The 19,577-nt window shown below is 42.2% G+C and overlaps 1 protein-coding gene across 3 annotated transcripts; it reads left to right on the top strand.

Annotated features, from left to right (window-relative positions):
- Positions 1-3,392: 3,392 nt before the first annotated feature.
- Positions 3,393-16,477, top strand: LOC114600597 (DGAT1/2-independent enzyme synthesizing storage lipids-like). Of its 3 annotated transcripts, none has more exons than XM_028736936.2 (7): positions 3,393-3,757; positions 4,732-5,110; positions 7,290-7,454; positions 9,918-10,111; positions 11,742-11,802; positions 12,370-12,509; positions 14,498-16,477. In XM_028736936.2, the coding sequence occupies exons 2-7, from the start codon at positions 4,792-4,794 to the stop codon at positions 14,594-14,596; spliced, it is 978 nt and encodes a 325-aa protein (XP_028592769.2). In that variant the 5' UTR covers positions 3,393-3,757; positions 4,732-4,791; the 3' UTR covers positions 14,597-16,477. The 3 variants fall into 3 exon arrangements, with proteins under 3 accessions (XP_028592769.2, XP_028592770.2, XP_077789134.1); XM_077933008.1 differs by lacking the exon at positions 3,393-3,757 and adding an exon at positions 3,796-3,941; XM_028736937.2 differs by lacking the exon at positions 7,290-7,454 and having other exon boundaries at positions 3,400-3,757.
- The last annotated feature ends 3,100 nt before the right edge of the window (positions 16,478-19,577 follow it).

The raw sequence follows: 19,577 nt of genomic DNA, 5'->3' as shown, positions 1-19,577 counted from the left end.
ATTAATAGACTCTTATTTGGGGGGGGGGCAACTTGCCTTTATGTGCTTCCTTGTACTGTTTCATTTCCTTAATAAAGAAACTAACTGCAAGTTAGCCTCGCGTCTACCTCTCTGACCTGCTCTCCCTGTCAGCCCCATGATACACCTGAAAATAATGGCAATCTAGTCGTGATCATATAGTGGTTAGTACTCTGCATTGTGGAAATAATGACAATCAGGAAGTGCCCTGATTTTAAACCACAGAGCCTATGGTTTACCAATCAGAAGGTCGGCGGTTTGAATCCCCGCGAGAGGTGAGCTCCTATTGTTCGCTCCCTGCTCCTGCCAACCTAGCAGTTCAAAAGCATGTCAAAGTGCAAGTAGATAAATAGGTATCGCTCCGGCAGGAAGGTAAATGGCGTTTCTGTGCACTGCTCTGGTTCGCCAGAAGCGGCTTAGTCATGCTGGCCACATGACCCGGAAGCTGTCTGCGGAGTCGTCCACGACTGGATTTAACTGTCAGTGCCCGTCTTGGCTGATTAGGGCGTGCCCAGATGTTGTGTGGATCCCCCTGGTTGAAATTATCAATTTGTCCCTTGGCATGGGGACATTCCCAGGGGAGCTGAAGGAAGCAGTGGTGTATCCGCTCTTAAAGAAAACTTCATTAGATTCTTTAGATCTATTCAATTACCGCCCAGTTTCGAATCTTCCATATCTGGATAAGGTAATTGAGAGAGTGGTTGCTGAACAGCTTGGTAGGTTTCTGGAGGAAACATTGGCTTTAGATCCATTTCAGTCCAGTTTCCATCCTGGTTTTGGGACCGAAACGGCTCTGGTCGCCCTAACGGATGATCTCCATAGACAACTGGATCAAGGTGGGTCAGGACTGCTGATTCTCTTAGATTTGTCAGCAGCCTTTAATATGGTTGATCAACATGAGGGACAAGTGGGTAACATATAAATAAATTCTCTGGGAGGAAGATAATCAATTACAGCTTAAACATTTTGACGAGATAAAAAAAATGGTTACAGGCTGGCTAGAGTATTACCAAAATACATGAATTATTCAAACAAGATAAAAAGAAGGGATTTGATCAAGAACTTTCAAGATTCGAGAAGGTCATAATATACAATAACCAGAAAACTCTTATCTGAAATGTATAAAATTTAGAATAGTTGGTAAAGGATGAGGAGGTAAAACCAGCTATGGTGAAGTGGGCAGTGGACTTAGGTCATAATATACAGTTGTCAGAGTGGGGGAAATTATGGAAGGAGGACCTTAAATTCACCGCATGCTACACTATTAAGGAGAACTATATGAAGGTGTTCTATAGGTGGCACTTAACACCGAGCAGACTTGATTTAATGTATTTTAAAAAATTGGACAAGTGTTGGAAATGTAAAGAAGTGGCGGGCACAACCTATCATGTTTGGTGGACATGTAAAAAGATGAAGGAATTTTGGGAGGTATTTTATAACAAATTTAAAAAGATGTTTAAAATCTTATTCTCCCAAAAGCCCGAAGCATTCCTCTTGGGGATCATTGGGAATGAAATTCCAAAAGACTTTAAGAAAGTATTTATGTATGCCACAACAGCAGCAAGTCTTGACTGCCTAGAATTGGAAAATGGAGACCTTGCCGACTAAGAGAGACTGGTTGATCATATTGATGGAGTAAGCGAAATTGGACAAGCTGACAGGTCAGATAAAACAATACAATTTTTTTTTAATGATTGGAATATATTCAAACAATATTTGAAAGACTGATGCACATAAGCTCAGCTAACTATCCAGGCTAGAGGCCTTGTGCCTTATCTTGTGCTAGGAGCAGCTTTACTCCCAAAGTTGTAAACAACATTCCTAAGTGTCTACATTTGACAAGAGAGAGTCCTTTGTTTCCTTGCCTAATGAATTGGTAATGAAGGAAAGACCATACATGGTATAATTAGTATTGTGTTGTAACTTTAGATTGGGGGGAGTTTAGGCATATGTATTGCTTTAACAGATAACAGCTATGTACCGTATTTTTCGCTCCATAGGGCGCACCGGACCATAGGGTGCACCTAGTTTTTTGGGGGGGGAATAAAGAAAAAAACATATCCCCCCCAGGTCCAGGAGCAGTGGCAAGATTGCGTGCAACCTCGCCGCCGCTCTCAGAGCTTGCGGGACTGGGGGTGGGGAAGCCCAAGCTTCCCCTGACCCCAGCCCCCAGAACAGGCAGCTATCCGCAAGCCTTGCCAGGCTGCAGGCTGCTGCCCGCAAGTCTTCGGAGCGCTCCAAAGGCTTGCAGATAGCTGCCTGAAGCCTGCATTCGCTCCATAGGACGCACACACATTTACCCTTCATTTTTGGAGGGGGAAAAGTGCGTCCTATAGAGCAGAAAATACGTTATATAAAGCAGGCCCCACCCTTTCGGGCTTTGCTCAACTTTTGGAGAGTGATCCCACTAGGCCTTTATTGCCAGCAATAAACACCCTTTTGTTATTCCTCAACAGTGGCGTAGCGTGGGGGGTGCAGGGGGGGGCCGGCCGCACCGGGCACAACATCTGGGGTTAGGGCAAATCCACAGGTTAGGGGGCGCAAATCCACGGGTTAGGGGGCGCAAATCCATGGGTTAGGGGGCGCAAATTACTTGCCTTGCCCCGGGTGCTGACAACCCACGCTACGCCACTGTTCCTCAATGCTGCTGGAGTTTTTCCTTTCAGTCCAGACGTTTATTTTGCTACAAGACCATTATGGAGAATTTTATTTTTTGACTGGTTTAGGAAAACTCCTGTAAGGAAAAAAAATAGTAAAATACAATGAACTAGGTTACTGAATAAATGGCTGTGTTAGGAGGGGCAGTTAACTAAGTAAAACTGAAGCCCCAAGTAAGAAGGGGAGGAAAGTCAAATGTTAATGCATTACAAATGAATCAAATAAATAAGTATGCATGTGTGTGTGTGTGTGTGTGTGTGTGTGTTTCCTTTTATTATGTTTTAAATATATATTGTTTAATTACAGGAAAATCAAGTTGTTAGAATGTGGTATGATGAATGTATGTCTAAAGAAACCAATAAAAATGGACTGGGGGCGGCGGGGGGGGGGGGATACAAGTTGTCTCATACAGGGCTGATTCACTTCTTCTTAGAATCACTTCCCTCTCGTTTCCTTCTCTATTCTCAGTTGTTGTTTTATTGGCCCTGCCGCTCCTGTGGCAATACATTGCGTGGGCAGGACTTCAGGCTGCAGGTATGTTTCACTGCTACAGAGCAGCTACATGCCAATTAAGTGGGATGGGGACCAGGCTGGGCTGAATCCTACAACCTTATGTTATGATATTTTTTCCCCTGCAAGGGGCACTGAAAGATGCCAACCTCCACCTGCCTTCTGAAGTGGTACAGCCCAGCGCGGGTGGGGGGGGGGAGGGTTCACATTATGTTTCACACAAAGCCTTTCTCCGCCGTATCAGTGGCGCGTGACGCAACAGGAAAGCCGGGAAGCGGCCGAGAGGCGCAGCTGCCCCTGGTTGTGAGGAGAGGCTCCTTCAGAACGTCTCCTTCCCCTTCTGGCAACCGGACGACGGGGCGTAACGTCGCACTGCATTGCGGCTCCCCCCCCCCCCCCACAAATTCCCTACCTGCCCCCCGCCCCGCCATAAAGAAACCTGCGCTGGGCCCAAGCGCGCGGCAACCACTTGGCGAGGCCCCTGCGCGCGCCTCGGCGTCTCCGCCGCGCGCCAGGAATGGTGGCGTTGAACCTTTGATGGAGCGCCGCCGCGATCCGAAGCCGCGCGAAGGTGAGTCAGCGGCGAGGGCGCGACACTCGCGGAGCCGAGGGGGAGCTTGGCCGGCCTCTGGCGCGAGGGAGGCGGGGAGGAGCCCAGCTCGGAGAGAGAGGGATGCCGAGGCGGAACGAAAGAGACAGGGAGCTGAGGGCGCGGGCTGGAAACCGTTTCCGCAAGGCGGCTGCTCAGGAACCAGGTCGAGACCAACTTGGGAGTAATTCCCATGGAACTCAGTGGGAGTAACTTATGAGTAGGCACGTGTCATCCGTTCCCTGGCTGGGGCTGTTGAAATTGGACACCATCGAAAAGGGATAACAAACCAAGTCAGACATGATGCTGCCAAGTTAGCCTGCCTGGCCTCTTGCAGGTGGCGGTTGTAAGGCCTGAATCTCTAGCTGGGTTTAATATTACTATTACTAGTTTTAATTGTTTTATGATTATCATGAAGCCTCCAAGTTGGCCTGCCTGGCCTCTTCCAGGTGGCAGGTGTAAGGCCTGAATCTCCAGCTGGGTTTGTTGTTGTTGTTGTTTACTAATAATAATAATTAACAAGAACAATAGCAAAACATTAAGAAAACTGTGTATGCAGTTTACAAATTTCAGCTGGGTGCAAATAGAGGCGATCTGCCCTTCTCTACCCCCCCCCCCAATTTGCCTCTATCTGAAGGGCTGCCCTGTGACATCACCAGGGGCTGGGCACTGAAGTGTCAGGGTCTGGGATGCTCCTGGCCTGGCAGTCCTGAGAATGGCCTGGATTTTCTGGGGAACATGACACTTGTTTAGGGAAGCTTTTAATGTTTGATGTATTGCAGTATTTTAATACTTTTTTGGAAGCCGCCCAGAGTAGCTGGGGAGGCCCAGCCAGATGGGCGGGGTATAAATAAATTATTATTATTATTATTATTATCATTATTATCATTATTATAAATTATTACTTGCTGTGATAATTGCACTGCATTAACCTCAAGTTTCTTTTCTATATCTAGGGCCAACATTAAGAAACTTCTTTTTCGGCCAAGTTGCTTTTTAAAAATTTTAGACAGAAGATGATCAGTTCATTTTCTTATTTTGAACAAGAAGAAGTGACGTGGCTCGTGGACCTCCTGAAAAATTGGATGTATCCAAATAATTATCTAGGGATTTTCACAGACTATACAGTGTACCTCTTGGTGATATTAACACCATTCATAATTCTGCTGTCACCTGTCTTAGTCATTCTTGGATGTATTTACCTTTCTAATTTTCTTCTGAATATTTTCAAGATAAAGATTAAGGTAAAAGGAGATGATTACCTCAGTAAGTCATGGGACACTGGAAGGAGGGCAGTGCTTTATCTTTGGGACATATATGGCACAGTGTGGCATGGTAAGCACCATTTTCTCCCCCTTTCAAATTGCACAGGGACAACTTGGGAACAGGATTATTTATTAATCATGAATTTTAAAAGTATTATTTATTAAAGTTTTTGTTAGAAATACTGCAGAAATCGATTTTAATAATATTCACTTGCATCATGCAGTTCAAGTGTTTAAAGCACTTTGCATTCTTTTATCTCAGTAAGCTTGACAACAGCCCTGTAAGCTGAACTGGTTATCGGCTTACCTAAAACTGCGTAGGCAGCAGTCTTTTATATGTTTACCTGGAAGAAGTCCTGCTGACCTCAGTGGTTCTTACTAATGAATATGGGATTGTATCACTAGGCTACAATTCTATTCATACTGACCTGAGAGTTAGCCATGTTGAACTCAATGGGTATTAGGAGTAGACCTCTATCTAGCTACTATTTATTTATTTATACCCTGCACTTTAGCTGAAAATGTGAGTAGACATCCATTTATTTATGTTTCCAGAGTGGCTTACAAAAGTCACCAGCAAAGCAGTCCTTTTCCTCAGACACACAACTTCAAATGACAAAAACAGACAAGGAAAAAGGCATGAGGAGGGAATAGTTAAAAGGCAGGTCAAGTACCAGTTCTAACAGTTACATTTCTTTCAGTAACCGGCTGCGATGAAAGGTAGCTTGATAAGAGTGGCTGCCAATGAGTGACACTTGAGGAAGGGCCAAAGCCCTGTTTCTCTTCTCTCCCTCTGCTCTGCTTTATGGCACTTTGGTACTTGACTGCATGAACAGGGACTTGGGTTATCGTTATTGTATGAAGATTCCATGCATCATTAAAATCTTTTTTTTTTTAACATGATGGAATGGTAATTTAGTAAAAGTACTGACATCCCTGGAAGTGAAAGCATCATTATTCAAACCACCACAAGATGTGTACCAGATACATCTAGAGTCCCTGTGCTACATGAATGTAGGGTCTCAGCAAATGCAGTGGCTTTCACTTCCCAGGGTGGAACAGTGGAGATACCCAACAGTAGGTCTGTGCACCACCTGTGACCGCGAGGCATCCCCATTCCCAGACTAGAAGCCCCAAATTCCAGTTTCTTTGGTTCTAGGCTGGCTCTCAGAGCACCCCTCACATGCAGACAGCCCAGTGCCATGGGAACAGGGGAGATGGCAAGCCAAGCAGGAGTTTCATACCTGTCATCAGATTGCCCAGTTGGCTGTACTTTTGGCTATTTGAGAGGTGTGTAAGCTTCAGCATTGATCAGGGCTGGGCTGAGAAGCAAGAAGGGGTGAAGTGTCTGAAAGGAATTCACTGTTGGGCTTTTACAATTGCTCTGTCAGCACAAGTATTTCTGCCTGCCAGATGGAATGATCCCTCCTCTCCTCCCCACACATGATGTTCCAGGGTTTCTCTTGACCCTCCAGAGTAGATTGGTGGAAATAGAACAAGGAAAGCCCCATTGCACTAGAGAAGCCATTGTGGCGGCTTCCACTAGAGTGTCAGGTTAGTTGCATCCAGCCCTGTAGGTCCTTTATAAGCCTTGGGTGAAGTTTTTCATTTCTGAACCAACAGCTCCTTTAGAGCTCCAGGCTCAGCTTTCATGAGCTGCAGAAATGGGTAAGTGTGCAACTGTGTCTGAATTTTAAAGAAATTAATCACAGGCACAGGAACTGGTGATAATTGGGACCAAAGCATGTAGGAAGGAGGTTAAATCCTTCCCTTAACAGCCACAATGCCAATGAGCATTTGCCTCTCAATCCAAAAAATACCAGCAATGAGGTTTGGGCGGGGGTGAGCTACTGGTGTAAGTTTCTGCCCTAAGCCTCATACCTGTCTAGGAGGCTGATTTTTGTCAAAATCATTGCTGGGAAAGGAAGGACCACAATGGAAATCTTACCTTATGCTTATTATTATTATTATTATTATTATTATTATTATTATTATTATTATTTTAAGCACGGATGTAGGTGCTCACTGTGCAATTAAAGTATCATCTGGTTCAGCTGTCATTGTAGAGAAATAGGGGAACACAGGCTACTCAACACTGTTAGACTAAAAAATTAATTTGGAGTCCATTTCTGACTGCAATAACTCTACTATCATTTGACATTCTTTGCAATTTCTTCTGTTGCTTTCTGCTAATCTTAGGGGCTTGATTGAAGCAATGCTAAAACTCTTGTATTCTGTGCTTTGAACAGGTTATGAGGTGCACGGGATGGATAAAGTACCAGAAGGACCAGGGCTTGTTGTATTTTACCATGGAGCCTTTCCTCTAGACTATTTCTACTTTGTATCTAGACTCTATTTACAGACAGGCAGACTCTGCCAATCAGTGGTTGATTACCATTTTTCCAAAATACCAGGTAAAATGTAGTGGGTGTGCATGTGCATTGTGTTGCAAAACTTTAAAATGTACACCATAATTTTAAAATGCTAGTCCTGAAACACAGGCATATCTGGGTACTGTTGCACTGCTGATAGGAAATAATATGCATCTTACCTGGACCAGTGTCAGAAATGGCCAGTCTCTGGGGCAATTTTAGAAACCCCCAGTCAAGTCCCTAGGTATGTCATAATTGACATTTCCACTTGCTGTGTTTACATTGGCTTTAGTTTGCTTCTACATTTATATAGGTTTGTCCAGATGTGCCCAAGGACTAGGGTTTCTCTATAACCTGGGGGTGTCTAGGATGGCTCTTTCAGTGTCTAGTACCCCTCTGAAAATACAAAATAGGCCAAGATTAGCGCTTTATGTAGTATCTCCTGGAAAGTTATTTGAAGGATTCAATTACTTGCCTCAACAAACCAAGAATAACTAACTGTGTATACTGCCTAGAAGATGCCTTACAAGACATGCTAACCTGCTGATAAAACTACAAGAAAAGTCTAGAAAGATGCACATAGAAAAAGAAAAATGAATGATGGACTCCTCCAAAGGGATACAATGGTACCTTGGTTCTCAAACTTAATCCGTTCTGGGAGTCTGTTCGGCTCCCGAAACCATTCGAAAGCCAAGGCACAGCTTCCGATTGGCTGCAGGATCTTCCTGCACTCAAGCGGAAGCCACGTTGGACATTTGGCTTCCAAAAATGTTCACAAACTGGAGCTGGAACACTTCTGGGTTTGCAGTGTTAAGGAGCCAATTTGTTCAACAACTAAGCTGTTCGAGAACCAAGGTACCACTGTAATTCACTTTCTATGCTCCATGGAGCCATTGCTGTTTTGCCAGCTCTCAGCTCTCCTTATCCAATGCCTTTCCTTCTCCCCTCTTTTCTAAACAATCTGCTTCCTATGTTTTCTAAATTTCAAAGCCTAACTATAATATCTGGTCTTGTACCGCTGTGTATTCTAACTACCTGAATGCCGCCTGCTGATTCAAGTCTTGTTGCCTTTGGGGGGTTTTGTTGTTGTTGTTGTTGTGTGTGTGTTTTAAGCCCACATCCATGAAGCCCAAATTGTTATTTTAAAGAGCAATATTTTTGTTTGCCTCTTTCAGAAAATAAGTTTTGACCTTGAAAGCTTTTAGATATAACTAGTTTATGTAAGTGTTGAATGAACACATTTTATTTTTAGTGATTTGTTTCAGCTTCTCAGCACTCAGTTATTAAGTATCAATTATTTTTAAAAATCTCAGTTTAGTAAGAGATTTGTGTATTTTTGTCTATGCGTGGGATGATGCCCTCCAGAACAACAAGGAAACTATTAGTACTGCAGGAGTCAGTGTGCTTGTGCCCCCTCCCTTTCTGTCTCCCATGCAAGTACTAACCAAGCCTGATCCTGCTTAGCTTCCGAGATCAGACAAGATTGGTCTTGTTTAGGATAGTATGGGTGTAGACCCACTTTCTCTCTGTCAAGTAGCTAAGGAGCACTCCCAACTGATCATGTGTTAGAGAGGGAAGGCAGCTGTGCTCTGTTAAATTAACTGGGTTTCTATGTTTGATACATTTGCCTTGGATGAAAGAGGAAGAGAAACATTGGAATGCAATGCATTTATAAAAACACATTTTAGAACACTGTTATACAGTATGCATAATTAAGCCCTGGTAATGCTGAAAACCTTGGAAACTTAGGACAACATCCAATGGTGCACAATTGATTTTGGGTTTCTTGTCTACCTCCCTAGCCCACGAAATGCCCATAAATTCTGTTTCAGAGGATCCTCTGATCCTCCAGAGCAAATTATGGGGGTATATGGGAGGCTTTACAGCTGAGGAAGGTGAAGCCTCTTCATGTTACTGAATGCTGCTCATGCTATGTTGGATCTTGCCCTTAATTTTGAGTAACTTTTATTGGACTCAGGAGGAGTTATTTCTGAAGATACAGACATAGGAGCAGGCTGCATGAATGGCGTGTAGATTTGCTTTCAAATTAAATGTTAGATGTTGGGAGCAGAATAATATATCAAGCTATGGTTTCTTAATGTGTATATAAATATTTTGGTGTTCCAAAAAAGGATGTGCAACAAGCTGCATGTTTGCATGGATGAATTAATATAATGCTCAGAAACACAAATGGATGCTTTCTGTTAGCCCTGCAGTCTCATGCCTTTTCTGTCCACAACTGGTAAACATAATTTAATTTTATTACATACACAACAGATGCCAACTTTTAGGCTACAGTCCTACACTTACGGTACTTACCTGGCAGTGAGCCTCACTGAACTCTGGTTCTGGCTTCTGAGTGGAGGTGTATAAAATTGTGCTGTTGCATTTGAACCTATCTTTCATAAGAGACGGCAAACCTTTCGCTTTTTTATGTCTAAAATGTGCAGGATGTACTTGTTTTATATAGTATGTTTTCCCTTTAACAAAGTATTTCTCCTGCAGGTATCAAACTGTTTTATAAAGTACATGGCCTTACACATGATGGAAGAGAGGAATGTGTTGAAATTCTGAGAAAGGGATACTTGCTTGGAGTCTTACCAGGTGGAGCCCGAGAAGCACTTTTTAGTGACGAAAACTACAGTCTCTTGTGGGGTAGCCGCAAAGGCTTTGCTCACGTGGCCAGAGATGCAAAAGTGGTGAGTGGCCAGGTGCTGTAGATTTGAAGTGTCAGTTTCTGGTTTTTGTTGTGTGCCTGAATAGAAAACACATTTGCAGCAAAGCCGTAAGAGAAGCTTTCGAAAGATCAGTGATGCTACAACCGTTCTATCCATGTGTGGTGAGAAAATACTGGCAGGTTGTCTGGACGTGTCATAGGATGAGAAATCTCATTTGCTGGACAACTCCACCTGATACACTAGTAACAGGATAAAGGCTACAACCTTTCAATAGGACAATAACCAGCAGTGCCTGTGCACCAGATGCATTTAACTCTAGAGGGAAGTTAAATTTACTTGTGGAGGGTAAAATACATTAACATGATCCAAAGGGGAGGGCGTTGGATCCTTAAAGCAAAGATTTTTCCTTTTGTCTTATGCACTTGATATCTTCTAACTTCAAAAAACTTGTTAGGTGGGGCATAGGGATTAACCGCCTTGTGATCTTCGTTTGAAGTGTGGTGTATATAAATTTAATAAATAATAAGTGAAATTCTATTATCTGTTCTGCATTTTGATTACTGCCAGTGCTCAATTCCTAATAACAGGCACAATCTTGTTAAAGTAAGGCACTTTTACTTTACATTGAATTTAATAAGAGAGTTAAAGATATGGGAGTTAACTCTTTCTCACTGGAAATCAATGAGATTTAAAAGTTTTTATCTTTGGGCTCATGCCCCACGACAGCTGGAGAAATATAATTTATTTATTTCCTTTCATTTGTATACCACCTTTCTTCTGTAACCCTGGGTGGTGCCCATGTGATTCCTGGGTGGTGGCCAGGCACACATCAGTTCAGCTTCAGCAAGGTGGTGGTCTCATGTGGCTCCAGACCGCACCCTGGGATGATTAATGAAAGGGAATCCCCTCCTTTTTTCAAAACTGCAAACAGATGCATGAATATTCTCACCCACTCATTTTCTTAGTATTAAATTGCTGAGTAACTTGCTCTAATTTTCATTGGCAGTGACATTACTTTTATCACTACAGTATGTGAATGAGTCTCAAACTCTTGTCCTTCCCCTTCCCTCCCCTTCCCCAACTAGGAGGGGGAAACTAGAAGCTTTCGCTTTCATTTTTAACAAACTTCAATGTAGCATTATGCCTGAAATTGGTAAGCTGTTTAGTTAAACTTCAAACATTGTTTCAATAAAACATAGTTCAAAGTTTACTTGACAATGAAGTGAAAGTTTCTGATGATCTCACAGATGCACCAGAGTAGCTGGGTTTCCCCAGCCAGATGAGCGGGGTATAAATAATAAATTATTATTAAAATTATTATAACGCAAAAAGCCAAAGCTTATTAATGTAAGGACTAAACCATAGTTTATCATTACATTGAGATGTGTCGATTTCAGTTTATTTAATGAGCTTAAAATACTGATGCTGAAATTTTGAGAGACATGGGTGAAGCGATAGGTTTCGTTGGAAAACTGGTTTCAGAATTGTGGCATCTTACCATACAACACCTTTTTTATACATGGAGATAACATCCATGAGATGATTTCCTTTTTGTGCATGGAGGATAACTATGATATCAATACAAGATATTTAAGTAGTGGAGGCTGAACTACTGCCCTAATTGTGGCTACTTTTCTCCCACCTTTCTCAGCCTATCATCCCTATATTTACAAAAAATCTTCGGGAAGGATACAGAGCACTTGGAAAAATATGTAAGATTGATTCCCCTTGCATCTTCCCATATCAGCTTATGCCCTAGGGCTAAACACATTACACATAAGTAAATTCCACTGGCTACAGTTGGACCTCTGTGTAATTGTGTTTAGAATTTTTCTCCTGGAATATTTTTGTTGTCATCTTGAACTTTATGCTGTCATACATCCTTCTCTGCGTTGCATCACACTGTCTTATCCTAGCTCTTTTTCCTTTACCTGCTCCATCTCTGTCTGTGTGGTTCTTCCTCTTCAGTTTCTTTGAATTTGTTTAGGTGTCCAGTTGTGCCTGGTCCATGGCTGGGTAATGCGGATTTACTTGTACTGTAGCCTAGTATGTATTTATTCACACATTAGCACATTGAAATCAATGAGGTTTAAAATATGTATAATTATACAATGGATTGAGGCTGCTTATTGTGCATGACAATTTAGACATAATTTTTGCACAGTTAGCACCAACTGCATGGCCTTTGCTCATCTATTATTAAGGCTTCTTCTCATTCCTAAGACTATATCATATTACAGTATATTAAAAATGAGAATTTTTTAAAAATTTACACACAGGGCCATTTAAGTGGCTGTATGAACGTACCCGATGGCCAATTGTTCCTGTATATGGAGGGTTTCCAGTCAAATTTTGCTCCTATGTAGGAGATCCCATTCCTTATGATCCAAATATAACAGTTGAAGAACTAGTTGAAAAGGTAAGTTTGGTGTACTAGGTTTTATTAATACCTATGTTCTAAAGTACAAGGCATATGCGTAATGTAGTACTCTGGGAGTGGACTCCTATGCACACTTTTCTGGGTGTACATCTTACTGAGTTCAGTGTTTCTTGCTTTTCAGTAGGCATGCATAAGGTTAGGATGCAATCTTACACCCATTTACTTGAGATCAATTCAGCTGGACTTACTTCTGAGTAGACATGTATAGGTGTTCACTTAAACTCCTCACTAGAGTATCAGGAAGTCCTGGGGAAGAAAACAGAAGAGATGCATTGCTGAAATATTGGACTTAACGGAAGAGAAAATGACAGTGGCCAAAAAATGCTGAGGTAAAATACTGGGCTTATAGAAAATAATGGAAGGGACCCAGTGTACCCCAATTGCCTAATATGGTTTTTGGTTTTCAAAAGAGCATTACAGATAAGAAACCAGTGTTGCAGGTTCACACAGTGAAAGTATCAACACTTACCTGAAGACAGAGAAAGTGTAGCAGAATTAACCTACGGTAAAATTGTCTCCTGGGTTTCAGTGAGCCTCTTCTGTCATTTTCTGATGCGTTCTTTTGTGCACACCGGGAATTTGAGAAAAGGGGAAGATTACAAAACTCGGGAGGGTGTCCTCCAGTGTGCTTTATAGTGGTATAAAGACATTAAAAATAGATTAGATTATACAGGGGAAAATATTTCCTCAAGTTTATTTTGAAAGGTTGTGGGGTTAGTTTCACTTTCCCATTAATTTCAGTAGGAGTAATTAGGTCTCCTGGTGTGAATTCCTACGTGGAAAGGAGTGGAGAGAGGCATTCCACCTTTAAAGGCCTGCTGGCTTGGAGCAACCAGACTGGAAAGTGGGGCGGTGCTGAACTTACCTCCTTCCACCCCACTTGTGTCTTCCTCCCTGCTTCCTTTGGTTTTAGTGAGAAGATAATTAGTTGTACCAGCTTGAGGTTCTTCCCTGGAACATTCTGTTTCCGGTCCTAATGACAGCTACCACTGAAAGATTGCTGGTAGTACATCTATGCAAATAGAGTTTTCCATGGGTATAGCAGGAACATACAACTCCCTTGCTACAACAGCTTCACTGGCCTGTCGGTCTGTTTCTGGGCGCAATTCAAAGTGCTGGTTATGACCTATAAAGCCCTAAGTGGCTTAGTTCCAAGCTGACTGTATTTCCCCTATACAAACCAACTTGGGTTTTGAGATCTTCAGGGGGAACCCTTCTCCTGGTCCTGCCACCCTGACAGGCCTGCTTGGTAGGGACTCAGGTGAGGGTCTTCTTGATGGCTGCTCCCGGACTCTGGAACTACCTCCCTAGGAAAGTTAAACTGGCTCCCTCCATGTTGTACTTCTGCTGGCAGATGAAGACTTTTTCATTGCAACAGGCCTCTTGAAATTGATTGCTTTTAATGAAAGAAAGGGCTGGTGCAATGCTGGATTTATTGTAATTATCTGTATGTTTTACATAGATTTGAGAGACAGAGGGTTTTAATTCTATCAATGTTTAATTGCTTCTTTCTGATATCTGTAAGTCACCTTGAGTCCCTGTCAGGGGAAAAGTCAGGGTATAAATAAATGAATAACAATAGCAATAATAATTCTTGCTATGGTGGACATGGGTTCTCCACTGGTAGATCATTAGATCTAAGGACAAGGGGCACTTCTATGCCATTCTCCACCCGGTAGATTTGGATTTAGGATTGCTCTGCTCATAAATTAAATGTAATTTGCATTTTTTTAAAAAAAAAAAGATTGAAAGGGAGGGGAGAAAAGATGAAACACAACAGGGCACATGACCTCTGAGAATTGCATGGAATATTAAGTGACAGAGCTCTACTTAAAAATTGGACCTACTAGGGTCCACAGCCACCCTGTTGTGTAGAAGGGTTAAATACTTTAAACTTACACTTGCATTTATATGTTCTCCTGGGGTTATATAAAAATAAACATATTATTTTCTGGATTTTTTTTCAGACAAAGAGAGCAATAGAAGATCTCAGAGATAAACACCAAAAAATGCCAGGTAGCATACAAAGAGCACTGTTGGAACGATTTTATAAGATTCCAAGTTAATAGGAAAATTCTTTTGAAAATGTATATATTTCCTTCCTTAACAGTCTTGCAGTATTTTTTTTATTTATACAAGCATCTCTTTTGTTGAAAAAACATGGCTAATGTTTTGTATCACAGAAACTGCATCTTTCACTCTAAGAAAAGTGCTTGAGTTGAGTTTTTGCCAGCTGTTTTGAGGGGGGGGCTTTTTTATTTATCCAATTCAATTGGAGTTTAAACCTGGTTTTGGCATTGAAACTGCCTGGGTCACCCTGATGGGGGTCTTTTGCTGGGAGAGAGTCAGGAAGAGTGCAACTGTTGATTCTCCTGGACCTCAGGGCACCTTTTCATACCATGAACCATTGTATCCCTCTTTCCAAGTTACTCCTGGGTAGCACTGCTCTTCTGCTCATACCATCTTGGCATACCAGGTAAAGTCCTACCTGGACAGAGAGTCTGGATTCAGTGTTCCAAGTGCTGGTTACCTCCTGTTCGCATCACTGTGATGCATTTTATATGAGGCAGCCTTTGAAAACTGGCCAGAAACTTCAGTCAATACAAAATACCAACTGGGACTAGTCATCTTCACTGGATCCCTTTATACCTTTAACACAAGAAAATAGCTCATCTAGTCTAGCATCTTTTTATTGTGGTGGCCAACCAGAGGCATATGGGAAATTGAAAGCAGGGCCTGAGCACAGCCCCAAATTCCCCTACATGCCCTTTTAAGCCCTTTGTGCTCTGAAGCCTTGGTATCTGAAGGCTGGCCCTCATTCCACATATATCTGCCAGGGCCAAAAATAATCATCAATAGGATGTTTCAGAAGGAAATGTGTTGACTAGAAAGAGAAGGTGAGGTTCCCAGAGGAAGAAGAGAGCTTAGTGATTTTGTGGGACATTGGGGAAGCTTTTAGGGCAACAGTCAAGAGAAAGCAGGCCAGAGACTGGGGGGTGATTCTAGAGGGTAGGCTAGGAGTGAAATAAAGTTCTGGTTTTGCAAAAGAGTAATAGTGTGAGGGGTGCTATGGAAAGCATAGGAAGGAGAGTATGAGATACTGGAGCAAGAAAGTCAAGAATGAAAGAAAGGACAGCAAAGGAAAGAGAGCAGGTCACCCGAAGAAGGAGGGGGAGGAAAGGTCCACAGGAATATTTGGTGCAAGGAAATGAGATATTGCTGTCATTCAAAAGGCTAGAGCAAAAAGAATTGTTTTGATGACTGAGATGGAAGTGTGTGAATTAATGATTAAAATGAAAGCCCAAACCCCAATTTTCCTGTCTTATCAAAGTCATTGAGCTGGATTCAAGTAATGTTATGCACTAATGGAAACCAACATAAGAAAGATCCTGTCCCTTCCTAGGCTAGCAATATGAAGATAAAAATCAGCAGGAACTGTGCCCATATCTGTTTGCCACTTGTAAGTTGATTTTGGTTGTGGTGACGCAGGCTGGACTTTCAGCCTTCTAATCCATGCAAGGATCCATCAGAGTGATAGTGATCTCAAAACTGTGTGAGAAAGCCTGTTCAGAATTGATCCCTTGGCAATGGAACACCATCATCAGAGATGCACACCGTACAATTGCTTTCATATCTTTCTAGAGCAAGACAGATACCTTTTTATTTTCTCAGGCCATTTAAATTATGTTCTACATTGGTTCTACTACTGGATTTTATTCCTCTGCCCTGAGTTTCATAATGAATTATTGCTCCTAAGTCTCTCTGCCCCATTCTAAACCAACTTTCCTTTTTTTAATATATATGTATATATATAATGGTGTGTTGTTGATTTTTTTTGTTTTGTTATTTTATTGGTTTTAATCCCTATTTGTCATCCTGAGCGTTTTGATTATAAGATTATACATTGTATGTATTTAAAAAATAAATAAATTCAGCTGCCCAAATAAGGTTGGTGTATGATTATATTGCAGCTCAAATCCATCGAAAACTGCAATCCTACATACACCCATTAAGACATTGGACCTACTGTACTATCATTCCCTGATAGACACATGAAAACTTGTTGGATATATTGTTCTATGAGATTCCAAGTACATCTGTCTGAATTCCAACCACCGTATATAATTTGGTGATGTAATTAGATAATTTATTTAGGCATTTATAAAAGTGTTTGGGCTGCTGCTGTTTAATTGGCCCATAATCAGATTGGCCCATAATCAGACATCTGTCATCAGCTTCAACTGGCCGGCTAAACCAGGTGAGGGTAGCCAATGAGTATGAAATCTTTGGTGAGTTAGGGACTTCCACTGCATGCAAAGACGGGCTCCAGCAGACTTGAGTGGACAAAACAAATCCAGATTGGAGTCCCCAAGTTAGCTGGATAGCATCTTATATGCCTCCTTCTGGAGACACAGGGTGGATCTTCACAGAGGTCAGATGCAGGTGGAACACTACCAGGTTGATCTGCATCCACCTCGAAGGCACTGATAAGCTTTCGGTTCAACTTCTTACACAGGGCTTTCCCAGGCAGATCCTGTGTCGAGAGCCAGACACAACCCCCCACTTGGATCAGAGTTCCAGGTTGCCTGTGCACATCAGCTGTCCTCTGGTATGTCACTTTGGGGCGGTCAAGTTGCGCTCATAGCAACTGTTGAACTGCTTCCAGCTCTTTCAGTGTGAGAGCCAGTGTGGTGTAGTGGTTAAGAGTGGTAGATTCGTAAACTGGGGAACCGGGTTCGCATCTCCGCTCCTCCACATGCAGATGCTGGGTGACCTTGGGCTAGTCACACTTCTCTGAAGTCTCTCGGCCCCACTCACCTCACAGAGTGGTGGTTGTGGGGGAGGAAGGGAAAGGAGAATGTATCCGCTTTGAGACTCCTTCAGGTAGTGATAAAGCGGGATATCAAATCCAAACCCTCCTCCTCCTCCTCTTCCTCCTCCTCCTCCTCCTCCTCCTCCTCCTCCTCCTTCTTCTTCTTCCACAACCTCTGCTGCAGCCAGCACTGACAAGAGGGGAGCCGGTGTCTGGCAGGTGTGAGGATGATATCCATTGTTCACAAGGGAGTTTGCTTGGTGGAGGCATGCAATGAGTTATTGTATGTCAACTTTGCTAGCTAGAGGGATGCCATCCAATTGTCCTGCTGGTAATTGACATAGCAGTAGAAATATTGCTGCATAGTTGATTTCCTTTCCTCTGCATTGCCATTTGTAGCTGGATGGTGGGCAGAAGAGATGCTCAGCTCCAGCTCCAGCCACTGCATTGAATGCTTTGCAGAACTGAGCAGTGAAGTGGGTTCCTGTGCCAGAGACAATCTGCTGCGGTAGCCTGTGCAGCTTAAAAATGTGGTCTACAAACAGCTGTGCAGTTTCTCTGGCAGTAGGGAGCCCCTTGCATGGGATGAAATGTGCTAGATAACCATCGTGATGCATTTACTTTCAACACTGTTCAAAGGAATTGGGCATTATTTGCTGGCAGCCCAGGCTGAATAAATAGAAACCTGTCTAGTTATATAGTAGATTAGTTGTGCAACTAATGGCTCTTGCTGTAAAATAGGCCTTGTGTAATTGAATTTTACATAATAAGTGAATGCCACATAAAAGTTAATTTCACATGACTTACTTATTGCACAAATTTTAATTATGAGTTTCAATCATGTCCCAAGTGATTTATTATGTAGGTATGTATTTATAATAATTGGGTTTTGTGCAATTAGATTTTGGACAGTTTAGTGTATAATGTGTACATGGCTTATATGCAATAGGTGGCTTCTTTTCAAGCTAAAATAATTGGGTCATGTACAAAGAAGCTCAAAAAGGAGAAAGTATGAATATTAGAAAATGATGAAAAATTAAAAAAAAAACTAGAGAAATTACTCAAGTGGAGTTAAAGTTCTGCAGTTCAGATTTTGTATGTAAGGTGTATGCATTTTATATGCATGCCCATTTTTGTACGCTTTTCAGTGGTTTTTTGTTTTGTTTTTTGTGGTTGTTTTTTAAAAAAAAAATATGGTACATACAGTATATTCATTTTGATCCAAAACTTCACTGTAGAATTTGGAGAAGGATGCAATACAATTGATAGCTGTGTTCAGCTCTGCAATTCAGTCTGGGACTGGCAAGTTGTTTTAAAAGGCTGACCATTTAAAATGCTGACCAGATAAGGAGAGTATGTTTAGCATAAAGAAGCTACGGGTCTGAAGGGAAGGGAAGGATTTGGGGCTTGCAGTTCCAGTGGTGAGCTAGGAGAGGTGCAGAAGAGGAAAGAGGCCACTATATTGTTATGGGTTGGGGAAGTAGGCTGTATGTCTGAACCGCCTTCTAATTCCTGGGATCAGCATAGGTTCAATTCCTGGAACAGCCTGGCTAGCTTCCTGATGAAATAATGGCTCTCTAAGTATGGGCCATTAAGGTAACAAAGGGAGTGCCTCTGTGCCATAAGACAAATAGGATGGTGACAAAGGCCAAAGTTGCGCAGTTATGTGAGCTTAAAGGTAGAAGCTGGCAGGCTGTAGGTTGGGCAGCCGGGAGACTGAGCAATAAAAAGAGCCCGTTGAAATAGGAGAAGCAGAAGTGCTCTGGTCCATAGGGTCACGAAGAGTCAGACACGACTAAACGACTAAACAATAAGGAGAAGCAAAACCCTCTTCGGGTCTTAATGATGTGAACCCCTTCATCATAGGTTTGGGGTGTGTGTGTGTGTGTGTGTGTGTGTGAATAAACCATATATCATAAAGACCCCACAGTCTCGACTGTCCCTCATTCTAAAGGAAACACATACCCTGGATAAGCACTCATGGAATCACACACCTCTCAGATATTGGAGTTGTGTGCAACAGAATTATAAAAAGAGCCTATCAAACACAATATTGAAAAGAGTACCCAACTTTTCAGAGTAATGGACTCTGCAGGAGGTAAGACACTCTGATGGTCCAAGAGACCTTGGGCGGGTACAGGTTCTCATATGTCATGAGTGTCTTTACAATTCTGAGATTCTGCTTTCTATGTGTCTATCATAGAATCATAGAGTTGAAAGGTATCCTGAAGGTC

The sequence above is a fragment of the Podarcis muralis genome, chromosome 8 (assembly GCF_964188315.1).
Source record: "Podarcis muralis chromosome 8, rPodMur119.hap1.1, whole genome shotgun sequence".
NCBI classification, from domain to species: domain Eukaryota; kingdom Metazoa; phylum Chordata; class Lepidosauria; order Squamata; family Lacertidae; genus Podarcis; species Podarcis muralis.
Note: the sequence above shows the minus strand (reverse complement) of the source record. Positions and strands in the feature narration are given on the sequence as shown.